Raw genomic sequence first — 18863 nt, 5'->3', positions numbered from 1 at the left:
TAGAAAAACTGCTATAGTTACATAATAGTAGAAATATAGTGCAGTGATGTGGGGAAAAAATGTATATGCACATTTCTACTCTTATTACTGGGTCCTGCTAAAATTTTCTGCCAAAGTACATGTAGCAGACAGCAGGTGACATGTCCTGAAATTTCAGGAAAAGAAATGACCACAATATTGGATGCATAACATAACCATAACATATGGGTATGTGATCCAGATATGTTGCGGATAAGGATTTCTTTAAAATCTTGAGCTAGTTTTATTCATGTATTACAAGCTGGCCTCACTGAAGTCAATAGCTGTAATTTAGATAGATTATTCACTAGTCTGTCTATTACATTTGTTATTTCCCTTCAATTAATTTTAGTGAAAGCAGAAAATTTTATTCGTTTTAAACTTGCATCTGGCTCTTAAGAAGACTTACATGTTGCCATGTAATCTCTCACAATGAAAATATTTACTAATGAGCATATCTTGCTGTTTGTGTTATATTACATTACGAAAACAGTGTTGAAGTAAGTGAGATTATTTTTGAAGTAAGACACAATCAACATAAAAATTGATCCAAATAGCTGGTCCTAAAATGGACCATATCCAGGTGATCCTTTTGCATATTACTGGAAAAAAAAATATAAAAATAGTAATTATGTATGTAATTCATTAAAAACACACAGGAAAAAAATCCAGTAATTTATCCAAGTTACACAATACTAAACTACCCTTCTTGTTGCAAGTATTTCATTTTCTGCATTGGGAAGACTATCTTTTGTGGCTGTATGAAATAATGAAGACAGGCACTTCCACCTTTACAAATACCTTTCGCAGCAGATTTTGCACAGGTATTTGGTAATTATTCCATATGCAAATGTATAAGTGGCCACTTTGCTTAGGAAGTGAAGGGCTGAAAGCAAGTAAGCCTGTAGCTGGTGTAGTGTGGTATTTAAGGGAGAAACAGCAAGTGGCAATCAAGAGTCCGTGAAACAGCAATATTTGTCAAAAGGTAAATGAGAATGGCGATATTAGAGACCCCTAGTGATATAACGTAGCAGTGGTGGAAAGGGAGAAACATATCAGTGCAAACTGGTTTTTGTAACTGGAAAAAATGATACAGTACTTAAAAAGAGGTAGAGTACAAAGATGTGAAGACAGTTTGAGGCTGTGTCAGGCATCAGAAGTTATGAAGGAACATTTCTTCCAGAATGCTAGAAATAACAGGTTAAATATATGCATACATATGCATACACACACACACATATATATAAATCCATATGAAATACCTATATTGTAGGAAACAGCGTAACAGAAAGATAACTACTCTAATTTCAAAATACTAAAATAGATTCTAGAAGCCAACCATCCACACACATTGAGAACATCCACATAAGAGAAGATATTCTGGAGAATACTAAGGAACACCACAAATGCAAAAGGAGGAAAGAAAAAGAAAATTGAATTATAATTCCATTTTTTGAGAGAAGGGAATAGCATATTACAACAGGAGTAATGAAGTTACCACACATGAGTAAATATTATAATTGATTATATAAAAAACACCGTTTTATAAAACAGCCCAGGAGTTTTAAAAATGTACTTTAGACTATCTACATGACCAGCATCTCTATTTAACAGAGTTCATCTTAAAAACTTGAAATGGCTGATAACTTGCCAGAATGCAGTCTAGTAATCATAGAATCATTAAGGTTGGAAAAGATGTTGGCCTTCCTCCTATTAGAGTTGCACATATACAGATACACTTTTATAAACGTGGTTTTATAAAGAGATTTTTAGTACTATTTCTTAATGGCAACTTTGTGTTTCCTATGTACAATGGCCTTTATTAGTACTCAGTTTTTGCTTCCTGTATTCATTGTCCTCTATCAGTTTGTATTGTGTATCACAGGAACAGCAGTCAAGAAATAGGAGATGAGTGTGGTGAACTCCTTACCTCTCTAATGTCTCTCTGATATTTAGTGTTCATTTCTTCTGTTTTAATGAGCTCCTTTCTGGCGGTCTCTGCTTCCTGCTCTACTTCTCCCACCCGGGAAGACAGTGCAGCCAAACGCTCCTTCATTTGTGCCATTTCATAGTTTTGCTTTTCCAGTAGTTCCTGAAGTTCAACAACTTGACTGGCTTCATCATTTGAGTCTATGGAGCCATTGGATAGGCGCTATTATCAGAGAAGTAATATTATTTATTAATTATCTTTTAATGTGGACTCTATCTAAAGAATTTCTAAACCAAAGATTATTTTAAAAATTACAAAAGCAGCTAGGGAGAGAAAACCACAATAATTTTCATGGTAGATAAGACAGGCATAGTTATGAAAAATTGCAAAAGGTTAATATTAATTCATGTCAAGGGATTCCAGAATGTAACACCATATAGAGAAGTAAATACCTGCAGAACAGAATACTATAGAAAAATAGCTATAGTTTAACATTATGGCTATTCAAGTACAAATTGCAGCAATAGGAGTCCTAAAAATCACCAAATTGCAGATATACGTCAGCATACACAGCATTTAAACTTAATCAAAGTCTATTTCATTTGCAAAATAGGCCATATTGCAGACAGGAAGGAACACTAATAAATCACAAATTTGCTGTACCAGAAAGTGCTTGGAGTCTGGATAACACACTGGTTAAGTCTACATTAGAAAGAAGTTCTGCTGAAGTAATTTGTGTGCTGCTGAAGGCCCTGGTATGAATATAGTTATAAGGAAAAGAAGTCAAAAGTCCAGAACACCTGATTGCATTTGGAATATGATCCCAGGAATATGATTTATATTGTAAATAAATGATTTCAGGAAAGAAGCATGTTCACTAAGAGGACTTGCTGACATTGCCTCATTATAATAGATAGTCACACTAACCTTTTCCAGCATAGGCTAAGCCATGGTTTCATACAAATCTAATTATCTCATGCCAAAAAAATAGCCAAAAAGAACAAGAAAAAACAAAATTATTTGCTTTTGACCTATAACATGAAAAAATAAAACCAACGTAGTGCAACCTCTCGTTAACTTTCTTGATTAGGTGCAATTTTATCAGTTGAATATACATTATGCAGTATGGGAACAAAGGATTTCATTGTAACTGTCATTTTAAATAGGTTATGGATCTCAAAGAGCATCATACAGGAATGCATCATACAGGAATATTGGTCCCAAAAGGTGCTTGTTGTCCTTCAGATGGTAGGGTGTATAGCAATGTATATATGAAATATTCCTAGCAAGATCTGAGAGCAAACCAAGCTTGTTTTCATTAGTACTTCTGTATTATTATTGTCAAAATATATTTATACAGAAATCTTCTAGCAAATTCAAAGAACATTACTTTGTTTAATGGCTTTAACCACATTCTTTCCCCAATCAGCCATAAAATGAACCCAGATCAAGACCACCTGCCCCTCTGCGGATCATTGAATAACATTATTTTACTCTAAAAATTCATTACATCAAATAACTCTGTTCCAAAATTGCTTTCTTTACACTAGTTAATTATATTATCCTGACATTTTATGTTAGCTGCTGAACCGTCATTGATCTGCTTTCAGGATACCACAGTAAAATGACAATAGCAATTTAAAAACTTATTTACACTCAGTTTGTTGTTTGGAAAGTGTTCAGTTAGTCTACTTGAAACAAAATCCCATTAATATGCAGCAATCACATATGTAAACAAAACAGTACTCAAGCAGGATAAAACATTCTAACCATCATACTTTATTCCATTGTGTAAATTTGAGATAACTCTTTTTCTCTATGATTATTATAATCTGGTTTATAGTTTTAATCTCATACAGCAGTTTTAGTGGTTGTCACAGATGAACAAATTTTACCATGCATTAAATTTGCCCTACAATTCTCTACATAGTGGTCCAGGAATTGTTGCAAGGTTATAATAAGCCAAATACCAAATATGAAAAGCAATAAATGGTATGTGATCATATACCTTATGACATATAGACCATGGTAATTTTGAAATAGCAAGCTTCGATATCTAGGAGTATGTTCAATGGCGGAGAATTTTTTTTTCCATTAATAATTTTTTCCTAAATATATTAATAACCAAAACACATAAAAATTAAATGTGAAAAATGTATTTTTTACCAATGTACTTAATAGCTGAGATTTATGCAAAGACAAATAAAAACGTATTTAGAATTAATCCCTCACCACTGGACAAATACTATGATTGCCAATTATTCATGTATATATTTTGATTTATGCACATAAACTTCCCTCATAATTCTTTGATGAACTCTTTGTACAAGCTGCTTTAATTCTACTCATTGTTCACTTTTGCTTTACATTATTCCTGTATTCATATATAGAGCTGGTTGGCATTTAAAATTTCCAACGTACAAAAAAGTCAAAATTTTGATTTTTCACAGTATGATTGGGATAAAAAAAAATTATTTAAAAATACTATTAAAAATAAAAAACTCAGCCTAAAAATTGATATTTTTAGAATCTTGAAGCATACTGTAAAAGTTTACCTAGGGATTTTAACTGACATTTTGTCACTTCTATGCCTTGCTATTATTTTATGATAGTTCCATTATATGGGTACCTCACATGGAGTAATCACTCCAGAAGATTGCAGGCAGAAAGTTATTAAGCATTAATTCAAGAAGTAACTGACATAACATTCCTCAGGTTCTTAGGAGGGTTTTTACCAACAGTTTTATGGTCATACTTTCCCCTCTTTTCCCGCCCCAAAAAAGTTTGAACAAGAATGTGAAAATATGCTATGCCAATAGAAGCAAAAGGCATCCTATAGACGATGCTGATTCAAACGCATTTTCTGAATAAGTGAAAGGAGTAGGAACCTCCCAAGTCCCAGAGGAATTCCCTATGGAAGAAGCTGGGGGACAGAACTGCAGCGACTTCTCTGTTACTGGTTTTGTGAAGAATGTCCATGACCCTCATATTTTTTTTTTTATTTTATTTTATTTTTTTTTTATCTGGCTGATTTTTTTATCTGGCTGATTTTTTTGTGCTGAAATATTTCCTGGTACTCAAACAGTTTCCTGTTGATGATGCTGTGTATTGATCACAATCCATTTGTAAATAAACAATTAGTTGAATGCTTATAATAATGAAACCTAAGTTTTGAATAGATCTCTGTTAATTATTACCTGAAGCACTAAGGGAAATCTTCACAAAAGAGCACGTACAAAAAAAGATTTGAAGTAGACATTCTTAACAGTCATATCCATCCCTACACTACCCAAAATCCCCAATGTACGCAAGAAATAGTGTCAAATTTGTACACGGGGGGACAGGGGAAGTACTGAAAGTAAGCTGAAACAATTGGGAAGTCTCTAAAGGAGGGCAGGAACATTAAAGAAATCTTTCTAACCTATTGAAACATTCTAGCAGAGAAAATGAAAAAAGTACGTGGTCCCCAGATCTGACTTACAAGTTAGTCATGCAGACAAAGTCTTCAACAAATTTCATGATGCTGTCTATCAAATGTGGTCGTGAAAAAGCTACATATGGACACATTCCTTAATTTCAATAATTTCACAGAAAAGTATCTAGTAGCAATGGCTATTTTTCCTTGAAAAAAGAAACGTGGCAAATAGCTCATATGCTCCAACGCTTCACTTTTTTTACTAACTAATTTATCCAATAAAAGACAGTCCATCTGTTTCTATCACATTTACTTACTTAGACCACAATGCTGCAGAAATGGTATCATCATATATTCTTGACTTCATCTTTTTTGCTTTCTACAGACAAAACAGGTACACACAGCTGCAATCTGTGCACGCCTGCTATACATACCTTAAGGGTCTCCGCACTCTGCCCCTGCCCCCTGCCATGGGTTTATCAGCCAGATGAGAAACCTGGTTGGCATCAGCCTGAAAGACCTAATACAACCTCAGACATCTTTGTTTGGGCTAGTTCAGAGCAAACCAAGGTAAATGAGCAACTATGCCTGTACCCAGCAATGTAGCACTTGCTTTCCTCATCACTGGGAAGAACGAGGGGAAGAGCAACAGCGAGAGGAAGGCCTGCTGTGGGGTTTTGGAGGTTTTTTTTTGTGGTATATCACCACATACCAGATAAATAACTGAGAAATCACAGTCCATACTAAGGCTTTCAGAGATACTCTTACTTCATAAAGAAAGCTTTTACACTCACCCAAATATAGCAAAACAGGCTAGGAGGAGAAACAGAAAGGAGATGAAATAATCACCAAGTAAATCTGAGGACAGCGATGGTATTAACTACAGTAGAGGCGGCATACTGCGGAGGAAATCAAAGTTCAAAAAATATCCTGTAGGACCAAGTGCCATAAAGGGTAATACAAATTAAACAAGAAATGTCTGGGGGAAAAAAAATCTTTGAATTGCTTATGGTCTGTGGAAATGAAAGAGGGAAAAAAATGTTCATGTTCCCTACCGCTGAACAGTATGAAAAGGAAACCAGCATCCCTGGTATCAGATTTTCTTTGTTTCAAGATCCAAAAAGCAGAGCAGTAAGGCAATCTGCTGCTTGTATATGAGTGTCAGCAGAGAGAAGGACAGCAAATTGGAGCATTACACATAGCAATAAATCCCCCCTAGATCGTTGCTTCTCTCCCCTGTTCTCTCTGCCATGAAACAACAAAAAAGAAAACCAGCTGCAGACTGGTTTACTAGTAAAAAACAAGAACAACAGTTAAAGGAACACCAGGAGAAAGTGTAAGAAAAGACTAACCCAGAATCTTGTAGCTTCTGTTAATCCATTTCATATTGCCCTTTCAACTAAGCCTTAGCAATAATACTGAAGGTAAACTGAGTGGAGGTACACTTAAGCTAAAAAAAAAAAAAAAAAAAAAGAGTAAGGACAGCAGACTACAGCAGTTAGCAGTTGTACAATTGTCCTAGGCTACTGGTTGCGCTTCTCCATTTTATTTTGTAGAAAGAACCTTACAGTCAAATACATATGTGGCAAAATATACACAGGTACCTAATTTTACAAAGGCAAACCCCAAGAACTGTAAAAAGCACCTCCAAGTGATATTTTCTCTCCAGTTTTAAAACATCTGACTCAGATACGTTTGGTCTAATTACTATCAACCAGTAATTAATCACATATTTTGTGCTAGAATTTAATATCAGAGAGTGGTGAGAAGGAAAAAAAGAAGATCTCACAGGGTTACATCTGAAAAATCAGCAGTGGAGATAGGATTCATTTACTTGATAGAACTCCTCATCAGTGCCTCTCAGTTTGTGGTAGTACGAGTGCAGGTGATTCACATGATGCCCATGTACATAAGCATTTCCATGCCTGAGGACTAAAGTAAGCTCTGTCTAACCACAAGGTACCTTTGTATAATTGAAAATGATCTTAAAATTCAGCAGTCTTGTCGTTTAGAATTCCTAGAACAAACTAGTATTTTTATGGTGTAAGCACTGGGGGTTTTTTTGTGGTTTTTTTTTGTGTGGTTTTTTTTTTTTCCCTTTTTTGTGGTCTTCTGTTTTTTTTAAAGCCCTAAAAGTGTGTGCCTTATGTCTACTCTTTACTAAGACATTCTGTAAATTCTGTTTTAAAGGAGTACTGGCAAGTTCATTGCACCATAAGTCCCTAGTGTCAAAATTGAAATCCTCACCATGTTCTCAAGTCAGTATAATGTCATTGAGGTTGTTGATGTTGAACAAATTTCTCTCAGGCTCTCTTCCTAATGTTTAAGGCAACTCTGTGTGTTAGTTAGGCTGGCTACCTTTGGCAAGTAGCATAACCCAGAAGACTTCAGACACTGTGTTATACTAGAGTTATGTATGTCAGAATTGAGTTATCTTTAAAAACATGAAAACTTTTGTTAAAAACACCCTTTTGATCATACATATTTTTCTTGACATACAACATAAAATCTAACATTAAAATGGTTTTTCAAAGGTCTGCATATAGTAAGTTCTATTTGCTAACTATGTGAAGGTTCACTTGCCCATATAAATATTGTAAATATATGTAAGCAAGAACACAAATTTATGCAAGTTCTCTCCAAACCTTATAACATGCCAAATCAGGGCATTTTATTTTTTCCTTTTTTGCCAGTATGAAGCTGGACAGAAAAGCAATGATCTAAAGCATACATAAAAAATTAAAGCAATGAATACAAACTAAGGTTCAGCAAGGAATTGCTTTCAGAAAAATCACAATATTTAGAAAAGGCTATAAAAATATGACAGAATTGTTTCTAAGTAACAGAATGTCATTGCTGCAGAAGCTCTTGGAGACTGGAATATACTGTTACCTGCCTCCAGATATGACATATCCTCATATCTGCCATAAGCCTGTGACCCTAACACTCATGGTGACTGGACTTCAAGATACCCTTCTTTCACTCCCTGTTATTCTAGGATGGCTTCGCAACCTAAAGAAACATCACTGACTCACTTCATTTTATGAGACTTCTCCCTTCATTTTCTGCTAAGGCAGGTGCCAGCTGTCGCTCTATAAAATATGGATGTATTTGGTCAGTTGCTCTGACTTTTCATCAGTCAACTGCTGATATGGCAGCTGAGATATGAAAACTTTCCTGTAGTTCATATGCAATATACAGAATTTCAATGGTATAAATCACTTTAGAAATACTTTGGAAACACAACATGATCAGTAATAGTATCAATTTTAAAACCTAAGTTATGTTTAGACTCTCTTTGAACCAAGATAATTCCTATGAATAGTACGTATATAGAAAATTCAGCATGAGGAAGAGTAGGAAAGAAATGCCATATAAAGTTTAAAAGCTTTAAAAACAGCTGTTTGTTGTTTTTTGTTTTTGTTTTTTGTTTTTTTTTTTTTTTTTTTAAAAAACATTTTAAAACAGTTAGGCAGACAAATTGGGAAATTTTGTCTCAAATCCCAGGGAAAAGGGATTATTTTTAGCCCTGTAGTGGTGGAGATGTTCCTTCCAACTTAGAAAAGCTGGCCATGAAGGCCAGATCATCAGGGGTGAGACAGAAATACTGTATATTTGTCAGGTCAAATAAACTTGTCCGAAGCCTGTAGTACAGAAATACTAAAAAAGAAGTAAAATAATCACCAAAGGAAGCTAAATTTTACATGTCACTTGACTTTATGAAAGTAAGAGTAAAATTTAATGCTGCAAATGGTAATGTTTAATGATGCTGTTTGAGATGTAAGAATAAATGAATAACAAGTTACCAGAAGACGCTTTTTACGTTAGCGTAGAGTTCTTCCACTCCTATTCCATTCAAATGCCTCATGCAAAAGGTTTAAAAGAAAGTAAATGATATTAACAAAGATACATAGCTATGCAATAGCCCAATCACAAGTGACAACTGAACAAGCAAAAGCAATACGATCATCATCCATATAATGAGCACACAAAACAGAATGTGGAAAGCTATGCCAAAAATAATAGCATTACACCTAAGCCGTCACAGTCATTTCTAAGTGGTTGATTGCCTCATTATGTTTGAAGGCTATGCTACTTCTCTAGGTTGTTCCACATCTTTTGGTCTGTGTCAGGCAGTAATCTCATAGTCATTAGAGGTCTCCTCTTCAATTACTCTGAATTTTCTCCAACCTCTAATCAACTATCAAAGCCAATGTTCTTTCAACTGAAATATTTCTTCCCCACCCCAATACTGATGTAAAAATATCTACCTTCTCCAACACTTTTCTCTCCAAACATCCTCACTTTCTTGCTCTTTCTACCAAGCCATCGAAAGATTCCAGCTTTTATTACTGCTTTAAAGATCTGGAATAACTCTGCTTCCTGATCAGCTTTCAGCTCTTATTCTTCTTTCTGCCTGTAATCATCTGTCACACTTTACTCATTTTGCAAAATGGGGTGGTGGGGGGGAAAGGTTTACTTGATGGGTGGGCATTTTTCTTCTTGTTGCTGGTCTCTTGAGAATGCCTGCCTATTTCTCTTTTACGCTATTAGAAGAGTTTCTGCAGTCTTACACAGGAGAGAGAAATCAGTTCTTGCTTCTTTATTATAAGGGCTGGTTAGCTGCCTAGACCAAATTATACATGCAAACCCTGCCCCCATTTGCCTTGACTAACTCTTTTTTCTTAGTAGTCTCACCAGCCTACCATTAGAAATGACTGGCCTGGCAACTCCTTGCAGTAAATCATCCAGCAAAGGTCAGTCAGCCAATGCTATCAGCTAGAGCTGTGCTTGAAGTGTAAAATTCCCCTGCAAAGTTAATGAAACTTTTAAAGCAGTGTTTTAACAGGCTTGATATATAGAAGTATATAGGGGTTTCTGTTAGGTGGAAAGGAAAAGAAGTTTTTATGACTGAAAGACAAATTAATTTATATGAAACAGACAAAGAGCTGATTTCTTGAAAAATTAAAGATCTGAGAAATCTATTGATTTATCATGTAAATAATGCATAAGTAATGCAGCTTTTCAGTATAATAAAATCCCTATCCTATAGTGTTGAGCACTAAGTATTCATAGCCAGACAGACATACTCAACTGTTAAGCAGAACAGTACTTACAAAATTTTTGCCTAGACTCTTTCAGAGAGAACATTGCATACTATCCCAGATTTACTCCTTAGATTCATGAAGGCTTCTAATCCCAGCTGCAGCTTTTATCCATATTTCCTTTCACTCTGAAAACTCCTCACCTGCCCAGGTGTGTCAAGCCATCAGTCTGCATTAAGTCCCCCTCAGCACATGCTTCTTTAATTAGCTTTATCTATATTAAAATCCAGAAAGGGATGATTAGAAAGCCAGAAAGATATCTGCACTGCTTGGAAACTAGCCCATCATCGGGTTATCAAATGTATTTTGTGCCTGAAGTGTTTTATTTCTCTAATTCAGAATGTGAATGCTTTGGGGCAAGGATCACCTCTCCCACTATTTTTTATACTTCATGAATTCTGACTGCACTCAGTCAACAGCAAACCAAAAAGTCCTTACAGCAAACTTTCTCTAGGTTACAAACACCCCTTTGATGGTTGGTGTTCAGTCCTTACTGAGTCCTCTTTTAAACTGGTGCTTCTGATGAAGGCTCCACATATCCTGCCTTCACTCCATTCTCTGCCATTTCACTATGCTGCCAGTTAAAAGGAAAGATTTTTTATCTATTCAGTCAGAACAAACGCGCACATGTGATATAAATTAATAACTAAAAACTGAAATGGAAAGTTTTCTTCTGCAGTTTTCTACTGACCATACAAAGTGATCAGAAAATTCAAAAATAGCCAAGTCCAAAAATGGAACAGATTCTGATGAATCACTGATCTGAAAGAGACTTGTTACTTTTATTATATTATTTAATTTTAATTTTATTTGATCTGCACTCCGAACATTTTAGCCCACTGTGTTTGCTTTGGCAAAACACCTTTTACTCCTACACGATACAATGTCTATAATTGCTGTAAATGTTTTAACGGATTTTAGTATTTATAAACTACCAGCATTTGATTTAATTATTGGAATATGTTAGTGTTATAAGTAAGAAGAAAAAATGTGATTCTTAAATAAGCTGAATGTGAACTGCCTGAGATATATTACAAGGCAAAATACCCCCAGCTGTTTAATACATGTAAAAAGTACTTACATACAGCTCTGAGTTCCTCATAAAATGTACCATTATTTATTTAGGAGAAAAAGGTCTTTGTTGCACCAGGATGATCAGACTGTTTTACCTGTCCTGGCATACGTATCTGTTTCCACATGCCTAAAATATTCTAGTTTATTTTTCTGTGGGGAAAGGACCAACTATTTTGGTAAAACTGCCCTTACTATGGATAGGACCAGTGTGGTGCACTTGTGATTAAAAGTTGGTAAAAACACAAAACTAGTTAATGAGTTTTAATGGTACACTTACGTATCTTGGAATAAGGAACAGTTCCCTTATTAGCAGGTTATAGGTATCATAGGGACATATGAAATATTAAAAAAAATAAAGGCACCAAATAGGGACAAATAGGCTTTGTATTTCACTAGTGTTTACAAGTTTCAGTTACAAATGTCAGCAATAAAGTTTAAAAATAGAAACACCGCGCTACCAAGGAGAAACACTCTGATTTACACTGCACTTAAATGCTTAGCTTTCATGTCTTTAGTGTAACAAGAATCCACGCTGAAGCGCTTTGTCAAGCAGGAAGTCTCCTATGCATACAAGGCATCTTTGAGGATAAAAATAGTCATTCCCCAGGCCAATTCATCTCTGACAAAACTCCATTAACTTCAGAAGAATTATAGCAATGATTTGTTATAAGTTTGAATTAACAGAGGTGGCATGGAACTTACTGTGGAATATTCCACAATATGGGCCAGAAATAGGCAATGGATTTTGAATCATCAAGGAAAGAGATCATTATAAGTGAAGGAGATATACTTTAATGGTGGACATTTAAGATACACAAACATCAGAAGATTAAATGTTTTCCAAAGCAACTTCAATCCTTCCCAATTTGCATATGAGCATTTCCGAAAACATTCCATTTTATTGAATAATTCAATTTCCATGGCTCTTATGGAAGCTGAAATAAATATCAGCATGAAATGATGACTTTATTTGAAAACAAAATCCTTATTCTCAGTATCTTATTTTTGGGGTCCAGCAAGCACCACTTTAAAGGGACACAGTTTGTAGCACGAAATGAGAGCACACTGTGCCTCCTATCAGCATCGGAGACTCATTCCTGTTTCTTGCTCCAGTTACACATGGTAGATGGTGCATGAGATTCTGCCACAGGTTCAGGCATCCCAATTTGTCTTTAAATATACTAACTACTATTTTAGTAAGGAAAATCTTATATTCGGGGTATCTTGACAAATTATCCTCCAACCATTGTGGAAAAATATTTCCTTCCTCCAGTCTGACCATGACCATTGATTGGATATAGACAAAAATTATTGCTAGTTCAAAATGGCAAATAAATGTAGAGACATTGGATTCCTCAAGTAACTCATTACTTCATACATTTACAAGGACTTTTATGCTTTTTGATAAAAACAGAATGAATCATATGTCTTAAAATTACACAGTAAACAGCACAATGTGTTATGAGTTAGATGTTATAATTTGATGTTGGTCTCTGGTATGTACAATTTATTTTTTTTCCCAAACCAAAATATTAGCCTTTGCATAGTCATTTGTCTGAAAAACAAACTAACACGTGATGAAGTGAAGTTCCATGAAAATATGTGTGGTTTTTATACTGGTAACGTAGAATCGCTCTCTCTCTCTAGATATGTGCATTTTGTTCATAATATGAATAATAAGACTATTCAAAGTGACTTCAGCCAGGACTGGAAAAAATGTTTCCAATATAGTTCTACACATAACAAAATAGAACTTTGGAAAAAACCCTTGCATAGGAATAATCCCAAATATTTGTTTTGATGGATTTTCTCTAGAACATCTCACAGTTTGGAACTGAGAAGTGCTAGATTAAGTGGATCATTGGTATGCCATAATCTCTTTATTTTCTTTTACCTTTGAAACTTTTCTTACAGATTTAAATAATTAATATGATTTCATTACTTCACATAAAAAAATTACACTGATACATGGCAAAACGGCCATGTCTGGGGTTTTGCATATTCTTTGATTACTCTACATACTCATTAATTGTTTCTCATATTTAGTACTTGTCTTTGTTTCATTAGTTTTTATCATTGGAATATTTTTTGTTTGCTTTCTCTGTTTTAAAATTCCCCCTAGCCTTTGTACGTGAGAATTGGCCATGTAGTTGTCAACGAGAAGGACATATGCCTTGTTTTATCATCTCATAAAACTGCTTTTGTAGTCAGTCAGAGTTCTGAAGCAATTACTGAATATATTACCACTTTTACTGGGAATTAATGTATTACTGTTGGAAGCCTTGGTGCTTCAATCAGAGGACAGTGCATGTGAATACAGAATTTGAAACGGTGCTCTGGCTGCCCTGTAATATAGAATCATAGAGCTAGCCACCTAGCCTACCACCCTCTTGGCACTGTATCATGTCTCAAATGTAGGTTATTTCTCCTAAAAATCCTTAAAAGTTTCCAGTTCTCGAGACTCCTTGACTGATTCCCTTTATATCTGAAGCTACATTTTATATATTTGAAGATAATAATTCTGTATCCATCAGTATTTTCTTCTTTAGGCTTTCAGCTTACATTTTGAAAATTCTTCTCACAGGTTATGTTCTCTAGACTTCTAATTGCTTTCATTGCCATCTTCTGAATTCTTCTCAAGACAGTCCACATCTCTCTTCAAGTGTGGGATCGAAAGATGGGTACAAGACTTCAGCTGAAGCTTACCAGTACCAAGGAAAGTTCAGGAATATTTCACATGTGCTGCAGGTTCTAGTTCTGTTCTAGCTATCCCATCATGGCATTTGCCTTTATACTGTTGATCCATGATACTTTTATCATCCCCATTAATCCCCAGATCCATTTCTGCAGAATTATTACAAGCCTGTTTCCCATATTATATAGCTGCTATGTTTGTTCATTCCAGCCTTCCCATACCTTGTACGAATTCTTAAAAAATAACTATGAGGTTTTATCAGAGAGCTCTTTCCATACCAAGAGATGAAGTCTATTCCTACTGGGGTTAGGATCCTACCTCTGTCACTGGCACTCACATCAAATTAAGTTATCTATCTTCAGTGTAGGTCCCACCTTCTGAATAATTCTTCTTGTTGCTCATGAGACAATCCATTTCATATTCCCTCTTTGTGACTTATAGTAGAACCTTATCTGCATGGATTCCAAGTTTTTCCTACTTAGTATTCTACCAGATGATAACAACCTTTTTCTACATTGCCCCATTAACCACCTACATTTATGAAATTTTATGAAAAATCATATACTTCCAACTTAAGGGTTGTGGTCAAATGCATCTGTGGGCTTCCTTTTTACAATCTTTCTCACTAAGTTGAAATCCACTGGTCATAGACACTCGTGCTTTTACATGTTATAGTCTATTTTTGTGCATCAGCTCCTGAGCTGAGAAAACCAAAGATCACTTGGCAACACCACCTGCACAGCCACACTTTCATCTCCACAATGTATCTTTCTTTCTGAGCTATGAAGCTTATCGAGGACTAAGGGACTGATGAGAACACCAACCCTTCTTGTGCCAAAGCTTCATCATCATTTTGGGTTTGCTTAGGATAAATAACCTCCTGCATATTGCTGGTGCAAGAATTTGAGGCAGCAGATGAATTTTGGTAATCCTTTATGAACACCTTGCCCTCAGGTTTCCCCAGAGGTACATCAGGGTCAATAGACCCTGCTTGTACTGTCAAGAGGGGCTCATCAGTTGTCACTCACTGCTGGCTGTTTCAGGTGGGAAACCATCAGTATTGAGAAGAGGTGCACATAAGCTACTCCCCTGCTGAATGGCAAGCTCCTTCTTCACTGTTTGTGCCCCTGCAGAGCTTCACACCTGCCTGGCTTCTTTCCTTTAACATCCCTGCATGCATCCTCCATTGATACCATCTTGATCTCTAATGCTGTTCAGTCCCACCTTTGCAGCTTCCCTACCTGCTTCTTAATAGATTTCCCAATGGGCACTTTATTCACTGGGAATTCTGCCTTTCCTGGCCTTCACTTGTGGGGAAAACAGGCTATCGTCCTTACAGATCAAGTGAAGGATCAGGATGGAGGCAAGTGTTGTCCAGTGGTCACAGATCTAGGTAGGAGAATATCTGATAAGAGAAATAGTTGCATCTGAATTCCCATAGCAGGTGGTCTTTGTCAGTTTATTTTTAAACAATTTTTCAAAGTCCTTTAAAGCTCTTCTGTTTGTGCAAATTGGCCTATTTGCAAGTTCTTATATTTCCTAGCTTTTAAATTTCTCTTGCATAAGTGATATAGCTTAGAAGCTTTATTGTCATAGAGCAGAAATTTTCAGGTACATAGTCGAGGTCCCCACTACAAAATATGTGTGACCTTACCTGTTCAACAACCTAGCATCCACCTGCCAATGAAAGCAACTCACAGTGCAATCTATAGTCTGTTCCAGGCACAAAAAGCTAGATCCAAGAAGCTCCTTGTTGGTTTTTTGTTCTCTTTTCTTTTAAATCAGGATAATTCCATGTCGAAACCCCTAATACTTTTCTACAGCAGATGTCTTACGAAGTTTGGAATTTTGTGGAATCATAATTAAAAGCCATTCATTCATTCTCTTCTTAGAATTTTTCCTTTGGGATTTTTTTTTGTGAACTAATAAAAATTCATAGTTAATACTTCTCATTACTTCTATTTTACCATTATTTTCTTTTGAGATGTTTCATTTATACTTGATAATGAGTCTCCATTTATGATTATACCCTGTCACCATTAATAAGATTTCTATTTCTTAAAGATAAACTAGCTTGATTTCCCTTACTGCTCATTAAAAAAAAATACTATGTACTGAGCCATTGCTTTACAGAAATCAATTCATGGTGTAGTAGAACAATCTCCTTTTGAACCAATTTTTTTGTCTCATAAAAATATATATACATAAACTACTTTCTATAAGATATATAAACTCTCATTTTAGCATTCTTTGATTTTCAGGTTCTGGAGTGTTTTTTTTTTAACTCATAATTTTCACTATTAGGTTTTTCGTAATTTTTCTATCAGTGTAGATAAACAGACTAATGCAACTTTGGTCATATTGTTTTAATTATTGGCATGACATTAACTTTTCAGTTCTCTGGCAATGTCTCATTTTTCCAAGATTTTTCAAAAAAGGAAATGAATGGCCCAGAAAAGTTCTTGGACTGTTCGTTCAATCCTCTTGAGAGGAATTAGCTTAAAAGTATTTAATGACTTCTTTCAGCACCTATTCTAAGCATTGCAGTAATGCAAAATATTTCTGTGTTGCTGTACAATGCAGTCAGATTATCTTTTTTTCCCCCCAAGAGTATAGTAATCATTCAGTACTGATACTACAAATGAGCTGAAATCTATGTTGACATCTTTTTCCTAAATACACAAGAAGTTATTCCAGCTTCAGAACGAATGTTAAACTTTGACACGCCTAATCTCAGAAAACAGTCCAATCTTCATGTTTTCCATGTTAGCCATGCTGGCGAACTCTTACTGTAGGTAAGTTTTACCTAAGGGATCCTCTAATTGACTACACTGATGTGGGACTACCTGTTCTGGGAACCCAGGCAAGCCCTACTTTGATGTCTGTGTAGACTTTACCATGTGTGTAAGTCCTGGGAAGTCCAAGAAGACAGTGACTTCCTGAAGGTACTGCTTCAGTTTTACCTGTATAATTGCTGTGACTATCAGCCACAAAGTGGAAACCCAAAATGTAGGACGGACTGAAACTGAACCTTGATCTCCTGTACTGTAAGAGGGTGCAAACCATTACCTCATAGCTTATTGTTCTCCATCCCTACTGCTGAAGTTGAAGGAATATTTTCTAAATGAATGCTTAGAGTTTGGGCTTAAGCTGAAGTATTTTACTAAGTGGGGACTTCACCAACTAAGGAGGAACTGATGGTGGGCATTAAGGTAATGGTAGAAAGGTAGAGAGCAGCTAGTGCAGAGGATGTGAATTAGAGTGCACTGGTTGATCTGGAGTCAATATAGCCTCCTGTTAACTTCCTATCTAGTATGCTTTCATTACTATAAGGAGCAAAAATCAGTAAGCACAAGCCTTTAATTCAGCTTAACAAGACCAATTTAGATTGTTTGGATTATGAAGCATAGAAGTTTTCCGGACATAATATTCTAGAAACATTTCATATGTTTCAAATGCTAATAATGTGTTACTTTGGCTTTCATTCCCCTTTCATTAATGTTTAAATATGCAGATTTCTTACAGGACAGATATTTTTATTTCCACTTAGTTCTGCTTATAAGTAATGTGTCCAATGGCTCAAAGCAGAAGACATAGCTTGCAAAGAAAGTGGAAAATTAGAGATTTTTAGCTAAGCAGTGTGGTTGTATTTAAAAGCACAAGTGAGTGGGATGTTCACTGTTTCAACAAAATTTCACAGATGTGTCAAATAGTAAGATTTTGCAAGGAAGAGGAAAGTAACTGAACAGTGTTTATTTACTGCATGTTTCTCAACCACATAGATTACTCCAAGAAAAATACACACATAAAATAAACCACAAAACATGTAAAATTAATGTTTGCAGTGCAAGTGCGCTCTTGTAAATGGGATTGCCTATAAAATAAATAAGTTATGATGAGTGTTATTTTTTATAAGTGTGATTTATGCCACTGTTCATCACATGCCATTAGACAAAACCACACAATTAGAGATCCAAGCAGCAGCTCTACTCATTTCAGCTGTCTGCCAAATGTTATGTTATGCTTGCACTTTAATTTAATAACTGTAAAGCAAGACAGGAAGATATGCAACTTCGTTTTTACCAGTCCGGGAAACTAAGGCTTAGAAGAAAACCTTGTTTCTAAATCAGATATTCTCTACTTTTTTTTCTCTTTCAGCCTTAAGTGGCAAATACTTAGCCTAAATTCTATATACCTATTTCATATTGAAAGAGTGCTAAGTAAGTAAAATGCATTTCACTTTTCTCTATATGAACACGGACATGAATTTGAAGAGTATCTATAGGTAGCACAGAGGAGAATTACTTTTTCTAGTTTTTAGGTCTCTGTCCTCCCCTTATGGACTATTTTGGCAGCGGTTTTTGCCTATATACTCTTTCACATGCATGTGCCACTGCACCTTGCTCTTCTGTATGTGACATATAGAGGATCACATGTGACATATAGAGCATCCTTAATTGTAGCATTCCGTAAAAAATTCCCAGAAAAGTTTGTTATAAGTTGTGGGTCTTACTCAGTACTCTATGAAAGAGCAAGGACCTGCCTATTTGCATTTCTTTTTCAATTAAACAAGCTCATTTTTTGATACTAGTTTCAGTAGGCAGACAATATTCTAAAGGGAAGCCC

At 35.4% G+C, this 18863-nt stretch overlaps 1 protein-coding gene across 5 annotated transcripts in view; it reads right to left on the bottom strand.

Moving 5' to 3' along the window:
* Positions 1-18863, bottom strand: part of PPFIA2 (PTPRF interacting protein alpha 2) — a gene marked incomplete at both ends in the record, with an annotated part of 338647 nt that overhangs the window by 65292 nt on the left and 254492 nt on the right. For all 5 annotated transcript variants that reach the window (XM_082308355.1, XM_082308356.1, XM_082308357.1 and 2 more), the window contains one exon: positions 1949-2170. In XM_082308355.1, coding sequence (XP_082164481.1) covers positions 1949-2170 — 222 coding nt within the window. The remainder of the gene's footprint in view (positions 1-1948; positions 2171-18863) is intronic.

Source organism: Platalea leucorodia, assembly GCF_965183815.1.
Source record: "Platalea leucorodia genome assembly, chromosome: 4".
Taxonomy (NCBI): Eukaryota; Metazoa; Chordata; class Aves; order Pelecaniformes; family Threskiornithidae; genus Platalea; species Platalea leucorodia.
This window is presented reverse-complemented; position numbering and strand designations above follow the sequence as displayed.